The sequence below is a fragment of the Oncorhynchus nerka genome, linkage group LG5, assembly GCF_034236695.1.
Source record: "Oncorhynchus nerka isolate Pitt River linkage group LG5, Oner_Uvic_2.0, whole genome shotgun sequence".
Lineage (NCBI taxonomy): Eukaryota > Metazoa > Chordata > Actinopteri > Salmoniformes > Salmonidae > Oncorhynchus > Oncorhynchus nerka.
The window spans coordinates 17988078-18006301 of NC_088400.1; the positions used below are offsets into that span (position 1 = coordinate 17988078).

At 47.7% G+C, this 18224-nt stretch overlaps 1 protein-coding gene across 1 annotated transcript in view; it reads left to right on the top strand.

Moving 5' to 3' along the window:
* The window catches only part of LOC115124642 (ankyrin repeat and KH domain-containing protein 1-like), a 76310-nt gene extending 61174 nt beyond the window's left edge, over positions 1-15136 (top strand). Inside the window, 13 exon segments of the mRNA XM_065018425.1 lie at positions 805-1114; positions 1318-1514; positions 4219-4517; positions 5110-5262; positions 5606-5755; positions 7058-8103; positions 8106-8539; positions 9530-9710; positions 11813-11938; positions 12105-12344; positions 12784-12965; positions 14178-14342; positions 14417-15136. Coding sequence (XP_064874497.1) covers positions 805-1114; positions 1318-1514; positions 4219-4517; positions 5110-5262; positions 5606-5755; positions 7058-8103; positions 8106-8539; positions 9530-9710; positions 11813-11938; positions 12105-12344; positions 12784-12965; positions 14178-14342; positions 14417-14467 — 3534 coding nt within the window. The 3' untranslated portion in view covers positions 14468-15136.
* The last annotated feature ends 3088 nt before the right edge of the window (positions 15137-18224 follow it).

Below are 18224 nucleotides of genomic sequence, written 5' to 3' on the forward strand. Positions count from 1 at the left end.
TTAGAAAGAGTTGTGTCCACTAACTCCACGAACTCTCTCCATCCCTCCCCCTCTCTCCATCCCTCCCTCTCTCTCCATCCCTCCCCCTCTCTCCATCCCTCCCTCTCTCTCCATCCCTCCCTCTCTCTCCATCCCTCCCTCTCTCTCCATCCCTCCCTCTCTCTCCATCCCTCCCTCTCTCTCCATCCCTCCCTCTCTCTCCATCCCTCCCTCTCTCTCCATCCCTCCCTCTCTCTCCATCCATCCCTCTCTCTCTCCATCCCTCCCTCTCTCTCCATCCCTCCCTCTCTCTCTCCATCCCTCCCTCTCTCTCTCCATCCCTCCCTCTCTCTCTCCATCCCTCCCTCTCTCTCTCCATCCCTCCCTCTCTCTCTCCATCCCTCCCTCTCTCTCCATCCCTCCCTCTCTCTCCATCCCTCCCCATCCCTCCCTCTCTCCCCATCCCTCCCTCTCTCCCCATCCCTCCCTCTCTCTCCATCCCTCCCTCTCTCTCCATCCCTCCCTCCCTCTCTCCATCCCTCCCTCTCCTCTCCATCCCTCCCCATCCCTCTCTCTCCATCCCTCCCCTCTCTCCATCCCTCCCCCTCCTCCATCCCTCCCCCTCTCTCCATCCCTCCCCCTCTCTCCATCCCTCCCCTCTCTCCATCCCTCCCCCTCTCTCCATCCCTCCCCTCTCTCCATCCCTCCCCATCCCTCTCCATCCCTCTCCATCCCTCCCCATCCCTCCCTCTCTCTCCATCCCTCTCTCTCCATCCCTCCCTCTCTCTCCATCCCTCCCTCTCTCTCCATCCCTCCCTCTCTCAGGAGTTGTTGAAGAAGTGCCATCAGTGCATGGAGACCATCGTCAAAGCCAAAGACCAGCAGGCTGCTGAAGCCAACAAGAACGCCAGCATTCTCCTCAAGGAGCTCGACCTGGAGAAGTCCAGAGAGGAGAGCAAGAAGCAGGCCCTGGCTGCCAAGAGAGAGAAACGCAAGGAGAAACGCAAGAAGAAGAAGGAGGAGCAGAAGAAAAAGCAGGAGGAGGAGGAGGAGGAAGAGGAGCAGGAGCAGAAGACAAACAAGGAGGAGGGGGAGGAGGACTATGAGATGCAGAAGCAGGATGACTCCGCTGAGGGTAAATTATATCTTGATTTCAATATCTATCCTTTGTTCCCAAAATACTGATTATTAACATTTGTTTGCTGTGGCTAGTTTAACAAAAGTGTAGATTGCAGTCAATCCTTTTCCGTAGACTGTTTTCAAAGTAAGGAAACACATGTCTATGTAATATGGTGGAACTGTCTCTTCAACTCTACATTCATCCCTCCTGCTCTTCAGAAGTGGACCCCCCCATCGACCCCCCCAGTGCGACCACTACCACCACAATCGGTATTCCCGCCACCTCGCCCTCCTTCAGCTCTGTGTTCGGCAAGAGGGCCAGTGTTGCCACGACGACCAGCACCAACCGCAAGAGCAAGAAGAACAAGACCAAGGACTCCTCCCCCAGCGAACCAATCATACGGCAGGAACCACAGGTAACTAACCAATCATACGGCAGGAACCACAGGTAACTAACCAATCATACGTCAGGACCCACAGGTAACTAACTAACCAATCATACGTCAGGACCCACAGGTAACTAACTAACCAATCATACGTCAGGACCCACAGGTAACTAACTAACCAATCATACTGCAGGGCCCACAGGCGTAGATTTTGCACACACACGCACACGCGCACACACACACGCACGCAGTACCAGTCAAAAGTTTGGACACTTGCTCATTCAAGGGTTTTGCTTTATTATTACAATTTTCTACATCAAAACTATGAAATGACACACATGGAATCATGTAGTAACCAAGTGTTAACACCTAAATATGTTTGAGATTTTTCTAAGTAACCACCCTTTACCTTGATGACAGCTTTGCACACTCTTGGCATTCTCTCAACCAGCTTCATGAGGTAGTCACCTGGAATGCATTTCAATTAACAGGTGTGCCTTGTTAAAAGTTAATTTGTGGAATTTCTTTCCTTAATGCGTTTGAGCCAATCAGTTGTGTTGTGACAAGGTAGGGGTGGTATACAGCAGATAGCCCTATCTGGTAAAAGACCAAGTCCATATTATGGCAAGAAGAGCTCAAATAAGCGAAGAGGAACGACAGTCCATTACTTTAAGACATGAAGGTCAGTCATTCCGGAAAATGTCAATTTTAAAAGTTTCTTCAAGTGCAGTCGCAAATAACATCAAGCACTATGATGAAATGGGCTCTCATTGGTAACGCCACAGGAAAGGAAGACCAGAGTTACCTCTGCTGCAGAGGATCAGTTCATTAGTTACCAGCCTCAGAAATTGCAGCCCAAATAAATGCTTCAGAGTTCAAGTAACAGACACATCTCAACATCAACTGTTCAGAGGAGACTGCGTGAATCAGGCCTTCATAGTCGGAAGAAGAGACAAGTTTGGGCCCAGAAACATGAGCAATGGACATTAGACCGGTGGAAATCTGTGCTTTGGTCTGATGAGTCCAAATTTGAGATATTTGGTTTAAACCGCCCTGTCTTTGTGAGACCGCGGTGTGAGTGAAAGGATTATATTTGCATGTGTGGTTCCCACCGTGAAGCATGGAGGAGGAGGCGTTATGGTGTGGGAGTGCTTTGCTGGTGACACTGTCTGTGATTTATTTAGAATTCAAGGCCCACTTAACCAGCATGGCTATCACAGCATTCTGCAGTGATTCGCCATTCCATCTGGTTTTCGCTTAGTGGGACTATCATTTATTTTTCAACAAGACAATGACCCAACACACCTCTAGGCTGTGTAAGGGCTATTTGACCAAGAAGGAGAGTGATGGAGTGCTACATCAGATGACCTGGCCTCCAAAATCACCAGACCTCAACCCAATTGAGATGGTTCGGGTTGAGTTGGACCGCAGTGAAGGAAAAGCAGCCAACAAGTGCTCAGCATATGTGGAAACTCCTTCAAGACTGTTAGAAAAGCATTCCAGATGAAGCTGGTTGAGAGAATGCCAAGTGTGCAAAGCTGTCATCAAGGCAAAGGGTGGCAACTTTGAAGAATTGCTGACAGGTGTATAAAATCGAGCACACCGCAATGCAATCTCCATAGACAAACATTGGCAGTAGAATGTCTTTACTGAAGAGCTCTGACTTTCAACGTGACCCCGTCATAGGATGCCAACTTCCCAGTAGGTCAGTTCATCAAATTTCTGCCCTGCTAGAGTTACCCTGGTCAACTTGAAGTGCTGTTATTGTGAAGTGGAAACGTCTAGGAGAAACAATGGCTCAGCGGCAAAGTGGTAGGTCACACAAGCTCACAGAACGGGATCGCTGAAGCGCATAGAAAGTTTGTCCTCGGTTTCAACACTCACTACCGAGTTCCAAACTGTCTCTGGAAGCAACTTCAGCACAAGAACTGTTTTGTCTGGGGCTTTATGAAATGGGTTTTCATGGCCGAGCAGCCACACATCAGGCAGCCTGACAGACAAATCTGGGTTTGGCGGATGCCAGGAGAACACTACCTGCCCCAATGCATAGTGCCAACTGTATAGTTTGGTGGAGGAAGAATAATGGTCGGGGGCTGTTTTTCATGGTTAGGTGCCTTGTTCTAGTGAATGGAAATCACTACAGCATACAATGACATTCTAGATTATTTTGTGCTTCCAACTTTGTGGCAACAGTTTTGGGAATGCCCTTTCCTGTTTAAGCATGACAATGCCCCTGTGCATGAAGTGAGGTCCATGCAAAAATGGTTTGTTGAGATCGATATAGAAGAATTTGACAGGCCTGCACAGAGCCCTGACCTCAACACCATCTAACACCCTTGGGATGAATTGGAATGCCGACTGAGCCCGGACTAAAATCCCAACATCAGTGCCCGACTTCACTAATGCTTTTGCGGCTGAATGGAAGCAAGTCCCCGCAGCAATGTTCCAACATCTAGTGGAAAACCAGACGAGTGGAGGTTGTTATATCAGCAAAGGGGGACCAACTCTATATTAATCCCCGTGATTTTGGAATGAGCTGTTAGACGAGCAGGTGTCCACATACTGCTGGTCATGACTGTAAAATATAATGTAGATAAATTCAAGGATGAGTGAAGCCAGTTTTTTTTTCTGGGAGGCTGTAAATACACATTTCCTTTCACAATTCTACTGTCAAACAGTCAAAGCAAGTCAATCAAGGTGTCTAATCAGTGATAATTCCATCTCTGTCCAGCAGGTGGTGCTGGCACAACACAAGGCAAACAAGATCCATGGCGACCCACGGGGCGTAGCTGGGGGTGCAGGGGGCACCAGCGACTCAGACCCCCTGGACAGCACCGACTGTGCCAGTGAGAGTAGCAGCAGTGGGGGCAAGAGCCAGGAGCTCAACTTCCTCCCTGACCTCTCCTCTTCCTCATCTTCCTCTTCATCCTCTTCGTCCTCGGGCCCCTCTCACAGCCTGCAGCCAGGCCCAGAGAAGAGACACTGTCATCAGCTACACCCAGTCACCGTCTCCATCTCCAAACCTACACAGAAGTGAGTGACCTGCAGTACCTTTGGTTTGAGTTAGAACTGTAGTTTTCCTAAAGGAGCTGGTCAAGCACCACCAATCACACAGAACTGTAGTTTTTCTAAAGGAGCTGGTCAAGCACCACTAATCACACAGAACTGTAGTTTTCCTAAAGGAGCTGGTCAAGCACCACTAATCACACAGAACTGTAGTTTTCCTAAAGGAGCTGGTCAAGCACCACCAATCACACAGAACTGTAGTTTTCCTAAAGGAGCTGGTCAAGCACCGCCAATCACACAGAACTGTAGTTTTCCTAAAGAAGCTGGTCAAGCACCGCCAATCACACAGAACTGTAGTTTTCCTAAAGAAGCTGGTCAAGCACCACCAATCACACAGAACTGTAGTTTTCCTAAAGGAGCTGGTCAAGCACCACCAATCACACAGAACTGTAGTTTTCCTAAAGGAGCTGGTCAAGCACCACCAATCACACAGAACAGTACATTTATAATACAAGTACGTAGTTAAAAACAGCAACCGTATTAATTGTGAATCTGACCTTTTACCCCTTTCTCTCCCCCTCTCTCTCGCCCACTCCCCCTCTGTCCCTCCCCCTCTCAGAGCTCCAGACATGAGTGAGTTGAACCCCAGCAGCTCTGTACCGTCCCAGTTTAAGACCATGTCGCTACCCGTCACATCCTCCAACAGCAAGAGCCTCACCAGCCCCAAGAGGGGACAGAAGAGAGAGGAGGGTTGGAAGGAGGTGGTGAGACGGTGGGTAGACACACATTCCATCCATAAAATCCATCTGGAAATGCTTCAAGTTAATCTATAGGTCATTTTAGGCCAGTGGTTTCCAACCGTCTTCGGTTACTGTAGCACCAGCTGAATTTTGCTCTCCCTGGAGTACCCCTGAAGTACCCCCTCGTGTATTTTATCAGTAGGCCTTTGGTCTCATGAGTCTTCTCTAGTCCCCCCTGTGGATAGGCCAGGTACCCCTGGTTGGGAACCACTGTTTTAGACAATGAGTAAGTTATCAGGCATGTGGCTCTGCATGGATTTTGTGCTTTGGCCCGGTTCTAAACCCCATATGAATCTCTCTCTCTCTGGGCTGCAGGTCCAAGAAGCTTTCGGTCCCGGCCTCGGTGGTGTCGAGGATCATGGGTAGAGGAGGCTGCAACATCACAGCTATACAGGACGTGACGGGAGCACACATCGATGTGGACAAACAGAAAGACAAGAACGGAGAGAGAATGATCACCATCAGGTAGGGACAGGGAGGGGACCCCTGTGGTGACGGCAGCCCACTATTACACCAGTCAGCAGAGTAGAGAACTGAGCAGGAGGAAAGCAGAGAAAAGGGTAATAGCTATGCGTTGATTTATCCGAGTCAGCGTTTCCCCAAACTACCAGGGGTATGCGCAAGGCCGTCGGGGGTACCCCAAATAAAAATGTGATTCACTTAAAAAAAGGGGCTATACATTTGGGGCTATACATTTGGGGCTATACATTTGGGTAATACAGGTAGCCTAGTCAAATAATTAACATCCACTCACATAAACCGTTACTCTCTCGCGGGAAACCTTCACTCTTGCGCAGACATTTAGAAATGAAACACGACCATTTGAAGAATAAGCCATGGAAGCGTCTTATATGGTGAGCTACCGAGTGGCTAAGACAGGCAAGCCCCATATTACTGTGGAGGACTGGCTAAGACAGGCAAGCCCCATACTACTGTGGAGGACTGGCTAAGACAGGCAAGCCCCATACTACTGTGGAGGACTGGCTAAGACAGGCAAGCCCCATACTACTGTGGAGGACTGGCTAAGACAGGCAAGCCCCATACTACTGTGGAGGACTGGCTAAGACAGGCAAGCCCCATACTACTGTGGAGGACTGGCTAAGACAGGCAAGCCCCATACTACTGTGGAGGACTGGCTAAGACAGGCAAGCCCCATACTACTGTGGAGGACTGGCTAAGACAGGCAAGCCCCATACTACTGTGGAGGACTGGCTAAGACAGGCAAGCCCCATACTACTGTGGAGGACTGGCTAAGACAGGCAAGCCCCATACTACTGTGGAGGACTGGCTAAGACAGGCAAGCCCCATACTACTGTGGAGGACTGGCTAAGACAGGCAAGCCCCATACTACTGTGGAGGACTTAATTCTTCCTGCTGCCGCGGATATGGCTGGGACAATGCTGGGGGAAAAGGACAAAAAAATGATAGACAATGCCTTCATCAAACAGCACTGTTTCACAACGCATCAGTGACATGGGGGGGTACGGCCGGCCGACCCTGGTGCCAGGGGGGGTACGGCCGGCCGACCCTGGTGCCAGAGGGGGTACTCAGCTGGAGGTTGAATGTTTGAATGGGTACAGGACTATAAAAAGTTTCGGAACCACTGATCTGAGTGATTCTACGTATTTAAATGGAATGTCTAATCCTCCTGCCGTATCTCCAGGAGATCAGTGAAGAGTTGAGATACTGTGATTGGTTGGAACCATGTCCGTGGAATGTTTTCATTGTTGTGTGGCCCCTAACCCGTGTTGTGATGGTTCATTCCAGAGGTGGCACAGAGTCAACACGCCACGCAGTCCAGCTGATCAACTCTCTGATCCAGGACCCAGCCAAGGAACTAGAGGACCTGATCCCCAGGAACCACATCAGGGCCCCGGGCTCCAAGACCACCTCAGCCCCATTCCCCACCCCCACTGGAGCTAGCCTTAACCTCACCATCGGTGCCAAGGCCCTGGGCTCCCTGGTCACGTCCTCTGGGGTCTCCTTCCAGTCCTCATCCTCTCAGACAGGGGGTAAGATGGGTAAGGGTCTGTCTGGGGTGAGGCAGCCCTTCCCTGTGTCTCTCCCCCTGGCCTATGCCCATCCCCAGCTGGCCCTCCTGGCAGCCCAGACCATGCATCAGATCAGGCTCCCCAGGCTGCCCATGGCCCAGTTTGGTGGGACCTTCTCCCCTGCCGCCAGCACCTGGGGCCCGTTCCCGGTGCGGCCGCTGAGTCCCGGTAGCGCCAACAGCTCCCCCAAACACAACGGTGGTATTAGTGGTAACAACCAGACCAGATCCAACTTGTCTAGTCATAATGATCACAATAACACATCATCCACGAGCTCCTCTGTCTCCAGTCCTAGTGCCTCTAACAGTCAGACTGCTACGACTACAGGGTCACCCCACACCCCTAACCACCCTCATGGGGCCCAGGCCCAACCCAGTGCCCCCACCCCTTCCTCAGTCAGGAAACAGCTGTTCACCTCTGACCCCAAGCACACAGGGATCAACTCTGTCTCCATGGTTACTGCCACCACTGTCAGTAGTAGTCACTCAGTGAGAGGTACAGTGTCTCCCGCCCACCAACACACGGGCTTAATGGCTACGTACGCCCCTAACACTCCTCATCCCCAGGTCGCACCCATCTCTCAGCCCCCCAAGTCACCTCCCAGCGCCCCCACTGCTCCCCCAGGCAAGGAGAAGCTGACCCCCTCCCTCTCTCAGGAGGGCCAGCACCTCTCAGTCAACAATGTGGTTAATTCAGGTGGTTTCACCCCCCCTGCCATGGCTGCCCCCACCAAACCTGAGCCCCGCCAGCAGCAGCACCAACCCCTCCTCCCCTAACCTCCACCTCCTCATCAGACCCCTCTCCACCTCTCCAGTCCAGCTCCCACCTCCCCCATCCTCCTCCGCCCCTCACACAAACACCCCAACAGCACCGTACCCCACTTCTCGGCTCCCGCCCCCGCATCTCACACCGCATGCAGCCCCCGACAGGGCCCTACTACCAACACCCCAACCAGCAGCAGCAACAACAACAACCGTTCCTACCCCACAACACACAGCAACAACATGAGCACCCCAAACAGAAGCTGCCCCAGCCCCCCTCCATGCCCCCTCAGCCCCAGTCCTCCATGGGTCTGATGAACGGCTCTCCGATGCAGCAGCAGGTCCATGGTGGGGCCAAGCCCCAGCAGATGCCCCCTAACTTCGGCCCTGCAGCCCTCTTCAACCATTTCAGCAGCATGTTCGACAACAACAACCAGGTGGGTGCCACTATTTTTATTATCCACAGAAAAAGATTTTATTACAATAGAGCAGGACTCTCCAACCCTGTTCCTGGAGAGATACCATCCAGTAGGTTTTCACTCCAACCCTGTTCCTGGAGAGATACCATCCAGTAGGTTTTAACTCCAACCCTGTTCCTGGAGAGATACCATCCAGTAGGTTTTAACTCCAACCCTGTTCCTGGAGAGATACCATCCAGTAGGTTTTAACTCCAACCCTGTTCCTGGAGAGATACCATCCAGTAGGTTTTAACTCCAACCCTGTTCCTGGAGAGATACCATCCAGTAGGTTTTAACTCCAACCCTGTTCCTGGAGAGATACCATCCAGTAGGTTTTAACTCCAACCCCGTTCCTGGAGAGATACCATCCAGTAGGTTTTAACTCCAACCCAGTTCCTGGAGAGATGCCATCCAGTAGGTTCCTGGAGAGATACCATCCAGTAGGTTTTAACTCCAACCCTGTTCCTGGAGAGATGCCATCCAGTAGGTTTTAACTCCAACCCTGTTCCTGGAGAGATACCATCCAGTAGGTTTTAACTCCAACCCTGTTCCTGGAGAGATGCCAACCCTGTTCCTGGAGAGATACCATCCAGTAGGTTCCTGGAGAGATACCATCCAGTAGGTTTTAACTCCAACCCTGTTCCTGGAGAGATGCCATCCAGTAGGTTTTAACTCCAACCCTGTTCCTGGAGAGATACCATCCAGTAGGTTTTAACTCCAACCCTGTTCCTGGAGAGATGCCAACCCTGTTCCTGGAGAGATACCATCCAGTAGGTTTTAAGAGTTCGGAGTTGAGTTACAGAAGGGTATCTCTCCAGGAACAGGGTTGGAGTTGAAACCTACAGAAGGGTATCTCTCCAGGAACAGGGCTGGAGAGCCCTGCCATAGAGTAACAGCATGTTTAAAGGTTGTGACCTAAACATCAGTGCCTGTGCCCCAGTTTGCTCATTAACCACTTCTCTCTATTAGGTGGGTAACAACCAGGTGTGGGGTGCGTGCCACCTCCCTGCCCGCTCCCCTCCTGAGCAGCAGTATTCTGCCCCTCCCGCCTACATGGGCCAGATGGATGGCATGATGGCCCCTCCTCCAGACAGCTCCAAGGCCCCTGGGTACCGCTCTGCCTCACAGAGGATGGTCAACAGTCCTATTGGTAAAAGAAAGGGACATTTTAGATGTATTTATTTTACTGTGTTTGACCTTTTTATTTTTTTATTAAACCAGGTAAAACCCAGGTTTATAGGTTAAATAGGTTAAAAACCTATTTTGCGAGGGCGACCTGGCAAGAAGGCAAAACAGGGAAATAGCAGTGTCCATAAAACATTACAGAAAAATACAGTATACACACGAAAGACAGTGTCACAAGTTAGACACAATTGAATATTAGAAAGATTTTGTTCCTGAAATAGAAACCCAATTTCAACTTCAGTTTCTTGGTCAACCTTACGCCCCAAACTCTCTCCCTGTCTTACAGCTCTAAGTCTGACCAGCTATGCTACCAGTACAGTTGAAGTCAGAAGTTTACATACACCTTAGCCACACACATTTAAACTCTGTTCTTCACAATTCCTGACATTTAATCCTAGTAAAAACTCCATGTCTTAGGTCAGTTAGATCACCACTTTATTTTAGAATGTGAAATGTCAGAATAATAGTAGAGCGACTGATTTTAGTTCAGCTTTTATTTCATCACATTCCCAGTGGGTCAAAAGTTTACATACACTCAATTAGTATTTGGTAGCATTACCTTTAAATTGTTTAACTTGGGTCAAAAGTTTTGGGTAGCCTTCCACAAGCTTCTCACATTAAGTTGGGTGAATTTTGGCCCATTCCTCCTGACAGAGCTGGTGTAACTGAGTCAGGTTTGTAGGCCTCCTTGTTCGCACACGCTTTTTCAGTTCTGCCCACACATTTTCTATAGGATTGAGGCCACTCCAATACCTTGACTTTGTTGTCCTTAAGCCATTTTTCCACAACTTTGGAAGTATGCTTGGGGTCATTGTCCATTTGGAAGACCCATTTTCAACCAAGCTTTAACTTCCTGACTGTCTTGAGATGTTGCTTCAATATATCAACATAATTTTCCTACCTCATGATGTCATCTATTGTGTGAGGTAAACCAGTCCCCCCTGCAGCAAAGCACCCCCATAACATGATGCTGCCACCCCTGTGCTTCACGGTTGGGATGGTGTTCTTCGGCTTGCAGGCCTCCCCATTTTTCCTCCAAACATAATGATGGTCATTATTGTCAAACAGTTATATTTTTGTTTCATCAGACCAGAGGACATTTCTCCAAATTGTACAATCCTTGTCCCCATGTGCAGTTGCAAACCTTAGTCTAGCTTTTTTTATGGCTGTTTTGGAGCAGTGGCTTCTTCCTTGCTGAGCGGCCTTTCAGGTTATGTCGATATAGGACTCATTTTACTGTGGATATTGATACTTTTGTACCTGTTTCCTCCAGCATCTTCACAAGGTCCTTTGCTCTTGTTCTGGGATTGATTTGCACTTTTCGCAAAAGTACATTAATCTCTAGGAGACAGAACGCGTCTCCTTCCTGAGCTGTATGACGGATGCGTGATCCCATGGTGTTTATACTTGCGTACTATTGTTTGTACAGATGAATGTGGTGTGGTACCTTCAGGCATTTGAAAATTGCTCCCAAGGATGAATCAGACCTGTGGAGGTCTACATTTTTTTTCTGAGGTCTTGGCTGATTTCTTTGGATTTTCCCATGATGTCAAGCAAAGAGGCACTGAGTTTAAAGGTAGGCCTTGAAATACATCCACAGGCACACCTCCCAATTGACTAATGTCAATTAGCCTATCAGAAGCTTCTAAAGCCATGACTTCCTATTCTGGAATTTTCCAAAGCTGTTTAAAGGTACATTCAACTTAGTGTATGTGAACTTCTGACCCACTGAATTATAAGTGAAATAATCTGTCTAAACAATTGTTGGAAAAATTACTTGTCATACACAAAGTAGATGTCCTAACCGACTTGCCAATACTATAGTTTGTTCACAAGAAATTTGTGGAGTGGTTGAAAAACGAGTTTTATTGACTCGAGTGTATGAGTGTATGTAAACTTCCAACCTCAATTGTATGTCTTGTAGTCCAGTCTACCTGCAGTCTAAGGCCTCTAACTCTCTCCTTTCTCCGTATGTAGCTTTGACCAGCTATGCTACCAGTATGTCTGGTAGTCCAGTCTACCTGCAGTCTATAGGCCTCTAACTCTCTCTCCTTTCTCCGTATGTAGCTTTGACCAGCTATGCTACCAGTATGTCTGGTAGTCCAGTCTATCTACACGGGCCAGCAGCTGTGGGCACCCCCTCCTTCAGCAGACAGCACTTCTCCCCTCACCCCTGGAGCGCTGCCACATCAGGTACTGACACAGATGTGTGAAAATGAACCTAAAATGGCCATGAAGCTTATTTTCCAGGAATTCAACACACAGAACATACATGATTTAACTAATACAATTTAAGAGATTTTTGCTTAACTGTGTTTTAGACTCAAAACCACTAACCTTTAACCACTCATCTTCCCAGGCGAGTCCCAGGCGGTGCCCCCTCCCTCCACGGTGTCATCGTCTGGCCCCGTGGCCCCCCCTCCCCACCAGGCCAAGCAGGGCAGCAGCCAACAGGACAGGAAGGTGCCTCCTCCCATCGGGACAGAGAGGCTGGCAAGGATCAGACAGACCACCGTCAACCCTCCTCTCCTCCAGACCTCCTACACCGCTCCTGTAGGACAGGGAGGCATATGGTCCTTCGGAGTCGGCAGCGCCTCGGGTGAGTAGTCACACACATACCAGACACACACACACAACCTCTAACCCACGCTGGTCTCTCCATTACCAATGTCTTACTGCCCTGATATACAGCTGATAGCTATACACACACCCCTTTACGCACACCCCCCATTTCTGTCTCTCACCTCCCGTCTCCCTCACACACACCCCGTTGGTCTCTCACCTCCCGTCTCCCTCACACACACCCCGTTGGTCTCTCACCTCCCGTCTCCCTCACACACACCCCGTTGGTCTCTCACCTCCCGTCTCCCTCACACACACCCCGTTGGTCTCTCACCTCCCGTCTCCCTCACACACACCCCGTTGGTCTCTCACCTCCCGTCTCCCTCACACACACCCCGTTGGTCTCTCACCTCCCGTCTCCCTCACACACACCCCGTATCACTCTGTGTCTTACCTCCCGTCTCCCTCACCTCTAGAAGCCATGTCAGGTTGGTCTCAGCCCCTGATGGGCAGTCACGTGATCCACCCTGGGCTGCAGGCGGACCACACCTTCTCCCAGTACCAGCCCATGGAGCAGGACGACACCGGCATCTCTAACCCCGCTAACTACCACCAGCAACACATTAACCACCCCAACAACTACATGGACTTCCCCAAGGTAACACACACACATGAAAGTATCATATCATCACAAATGGCCATTCCTCTTTTGGTCTGTGTCTCCAGGGTAGGACTGTGTTAATATACTGTAGTTAGTGGACTGGTTGTCTCCAGGGTAGGACCGTGTTAATATACTGTAGTTAGTGGACTGGTTGTCTCCAGGGTAGGACCGTGTTAATATACTGTAGTTAGTGGACTGGTTGTCTCCAGGGTAGGACCGTGTTAATATACTGTAGTTAGTGGACTGGTTGTCTCCAGGGTAGGACCGTGTTAATATACTGTAGTTAGTGGACTGGTTGTCTCCAGGGTAGGACCGTGTTAATATACTGTAGTTAGTGGACTGGTTGTCTCCAGGGTAGGACCGTGTTAATATACTGTAGTTAGTAAACCTGGTTGTCTCCAGGGTAGGACCGTGTTAATATACTGTAGTTAGTGGACTGGTTGTCTCCAGGGTAGGACCGTGTTAATATACTGTAGTTAGTAAACCTGGTTGTCTCCAGGGTAGGACCGTGTTAATATACCTTAGTTAGTGGACTGGTTGTCTCCAGGGTAGGACCGTGTTAATATACTGTAGTTAGTGGACTGGTTGTCTCCAGGGTAGGACCGTGTTAATATACTGTAGTTAGTAAACCTGGTTGTCTCCAGGGTAGGACTGTGTTAATATACGTAGTTAGTAAACCTGGTTGTCTCCAGGGTAGGACCGTGTTAATATACTGTAGTTAGTGGACTGGTTGTCTCCAGGGTAGGACCGTGTTAATATACTGTAGTTAGTGGACTGGTTGTCTCCAGGGTAGGACCGTGTTAATATACTGTAGTTAGTAAACCTGGTTGTCTCCAGGGTAGGACCGTGTTAATATACTGTAGTTAGTAAACCTGGTTGTCTCCAGGGTTGGACCGTGTTAATATACTGTAGTTAGTGGACTGGTTGTCTCCAGGGTAGGACCGTGTTAATATACTGTAGTTAGTAAACCTGGTTGTCTCCAGGGTAGGACCGTGTTAATATACTGTAGTTAGTAAACCTGGTTGTCTCCAGGGTTGGACCGTGTTAATATACTGTAGTTAGTGGACTGGTTGTCTCCAGGGTAGGACCGTGTTAATATACTGTAGTTAGTAAACCTGGTTGTCTCCAGGGTAGGACTGTGTTAATATACTGTAGTTAGTAAACCTGGTTGTGATGTGTATTAATAACCTTGTTGTCATCAAACACCAGGGTATGGCCATGTCGATGTATGGAGGGACCATGCTGCCCCCCAACCCCCCTATGGGAGAGGGTCCAGGGGGGGCGATGTTCAACGGGCTGCACGCTGCCGACCCTGCATGGAGCCCCATCATCAAGGTGGTCCCCAACAACGCAGACAACACCGACCCACAGCAGGTGAGACTTTATCCACACACACACACACACACATACACAGTTCTTTGCTAATCAAATTTCCTCTTCTCGTTCAGGTGTGGCCTGGGACCTGGCCTCCTCATGTGCACCTGAACCACGTCAACTAGCCGGCCGGCATTGACAGCAATCAAACACACATCCACATCACACACCACAAACATGAATTTAATTTCCAACTGACAACAAAACCCTGATGAGACAACAAAAACGAACAGACTTGTGTAACATGTTAACTTTAGTAGAGACGGAGAGCAAAGCAGAGTTTGAAGAATTGGAGAGAAATGATCTTGACACCTTTCTTTAATGTGCCTAACTCAAAATAAGAAATATACTACAATTTGAGCGAGGGCTGTTATGGTGGTGGGGTCGGGAGGGAAAATTCTGAGCCCTAATTCAAGTACTGTTGATGTCTGATGAACAACCAAATTGATGGTGACAGCCTGTCCAACAGGCTCCATGCTCTGTGTAGCATAGATGTAGGACTTTGACCCACGTGCAGAGTTGTCGCTCTCCTCAGGGGGAGACCTGACGAAGGTGATGACGACGGAGCTAATGATACTCAACCAACAACTAGAGGATGATGATTACCTAAAGAGAGGCAGAGAGAGGGAAAGAAATCAGAATACCTTTTAGTGGTAAATACATGTATAATTGTTTACATACTAAAAAAGGGTTAAATTGAGAGTACATTTCACGTCGTATAGTGGCTCTACTTTACGTAGCCTGTATTAATGTGAAATATTTACCTTAATATTCAATAAACATATTGATATGTACTTGTGGCGGTGTACCTTTTTGTTTGTGTAGGTAGGGCTTTGTTTTCATTTCACCAAAATGAATAGCATGTTTGACAAGTGACAACAAAGTATTTATATATTGTCATCTTAGAGAATAACATCTGCACACAACTCATGGCTCCGATGCGATACATTTAATAAATATTAACATTGACAGCTAATCAAGTTCGTAATCAAGTGGGAAGGTGGTATTTACCACATACAGTGGGGCAAAAAAAGTATTTAGTCAGCCACCAATTGTGCAAGTTATCCCACTTAAAAAGATGAGGCCTGTAATTTTCATCATAGGTACACCTCAACTATGACAAACAAATGAGAGAAAAAAAATCCAGAAAATCACATTGTAGGATTTTTAATTAATTTATTTGCAAATGATGGTGGATAATTAAGTGGGAGAACTAGCACAATTGGTGGCTGACTAAATACTTTTTTGCCCCACTGTATATGGTGAAGTAATACAGATTAATGTGATTGAGGCGCACGCACTACTGGATGATTTAATGTACATATGATTTGTGTGTGCGTGCAAGGTATGGAGGTTTATTTCCACAAAAAGACGTCCAAGTTGTCACATGCACAAGTACAGGGACATTCCCTTCCCAACAATGCAGTAATCAATATCAGTAGTACTATAAAAATAAAAAATAAAGTTGAACAAAAACACCTAAGAACACGAGAAAGTAATTAAGCTATATACAGGTCATTGGTCAGTGCCAATACCATATTTACAATGTGCAGGGATACTGGAGTGGTATGGGTAGACATGTAAAGTGACTAGGCATCATGATAACTGATAAAGAGCATAGCAGCAGTGTGTGAAGTGCAAAAATAAAATAAAAATCTAAGGGTCAATGCAGATTTTAATAAACAATGGCAACACTGCCATGTTGATCTGAGCCACATGCTGGCCACTCCTCTTGTGTTAAAAAAACAAACATATTTGCACGTTATTCAATAATTGTATACAAACTGCTCGCCCACGTCAAGGAGCGTCTGCCTAGCCTGGCGCTAAAATAGAACTTGGTTCATTTTTTATTTTACACATGATGCGCTGCAAGTCCCGCCTCCCATCTCCTCATTGGTTTTAGGAGCATATACCCAGGTGGGTGATTGAAAGATGAACTGAGGTCCACACTCCAGTCAAGTTAGTGGTGGTAATGCACCTTAAAGTTGGTTGCAAACTGCAATATAGCCCGAAGAAGACCGAATGGGAGAGATGACTAGAAACTGACTCGGTTTACCCCATATGGATTAATTGTCAAATTAGAGGATTTTGCATTTTGGGTCAAATAACAAACCAATGTTTATATCCTTGGGCAAATTTAGCTAGCAACAGCAAGCAAGCTAGCTAAATAGACATGAATGTGTCATGGTTTTCGACCTGTCCCAAATTAATATAGGTGGTTCGGAACTTGTTTTGATATTTCAACCTGCGCATCTGATGTGGATGCACAAAATCAACAGGCATAATGGCGTGCCCGGTCTAGTCAGCATGTTAGTGTCCGATTTTCGGCTGTCGCAGATGCACCTCCCCCGAATTCACTCCTCGACTTTCGTCTACAGTCGGTTGCTTCCGCCGTACGTATGTATCAATTGAAGATCATGTCTGCACTTAAAATACACACACTATCCCCTCAGTCCTCAAATTAAGTGGACACTTCTGATGACGTTTCATAACGTGTGATGGATGAGTTTACACTTGCAGGGTGAGGGAGGAAGGAATGATATTTAAATGGACCACCCTTGCCTGGAAATGTGTCACTCGTTCAATCCGCGATGATTGTGTTTTCAGACACCGGTAGCTTGTGGGTGCTTTATGCGCTACAGTCAACTATGATTGCATGTCTACTTATATTAACTATATCATTAAAATACGCCTACTGTATGATAGCTAGCTAACTAACGTTAGCCTGCCTAGCGGGAACTTCTGGGGAAGGAAAAATATATTTTTTACAATTTCCAAAAACATGACTTTTTTAAGTGTTTGGAATGCAGCCATTGACTCGTTATAGCTTCCAACCCTAACTGGATTGGCTGTTGATGCAGTGCATGCTTGCGAAGCGGAATACAAGTGCTAGTTAATGTCGCGTTCAAGTATGGTCGGAAGAAGGAAACTGACATATTCCCGACTTGCTTAATGGTAAGACGTGTATTATACGTTTTTAAAACTAAGATAGACCATAGCCTGTGGGCAAAACAGACAAGAGCTGGCGCGTTCTCGCTACATTTGCATATTTCCGTTACAGAAGTCCTTCTAAACAACCAATTATTTAAAACTTTGACGAAGGGTAAAATCTACAAAACGTTGTCCACTCTGTTTGGCACAGATTGTAATGTTTCATTGATGAGAAAATGTGCAGAATGCCAACATCCATCTCGTTCCAGCTTCTCCCCCTGTCGGACAATGGGCTTCCTCTCCCTAGTGAGTGGAAACAGCAGGCAGATGCTTCACATTTATACAGCCAGTGAAATATGTAATTATACAACCGGTTAGTTAGCAAGTCAAACATTTTCGAGTTTCCTAGTTGCGACTAGCATGTGAACGCGGCATTGGAAATGGCGGGTTCCACAGCTATGGCAGTCAGGCCACGTTATCGACTGACAAATTGCTATAACATATGTGGCTAGCTGATATTTAAAATACCTATTCGGGCAATGTAAGATGTCAGTAAGATCAGAGCATAGGAACGCTTCCATTCTGTCACCAACAGTTTTTTTTTTACCTTTAACAAGGCAAGTCAGTTAAGAACAAATTCTTATTATCTATTACGGCCTAGGAACAGTGGGTTAACTGCCTGCTCAGGGGCAGAACGACAGATTTGTATCTAGTCAGCTCGGGGATTCAACCTTTCGGTTACTAGTCCATCGCTCTAACCACTAAGCTACCCTAACGCCCCATTTTAAAGGCAGGTGAGATCAGGTTGGAATATTCTAGCCAATGAGAGGGCAGATAGGTGTGTGCGTAAACAACAGACACAACTCCGAAAAATATTCCATATGCGTCCACTTATATCAATACATTTGTAACAACCTAAACATTACGAAACATCAGCAAATTAGCATCTAA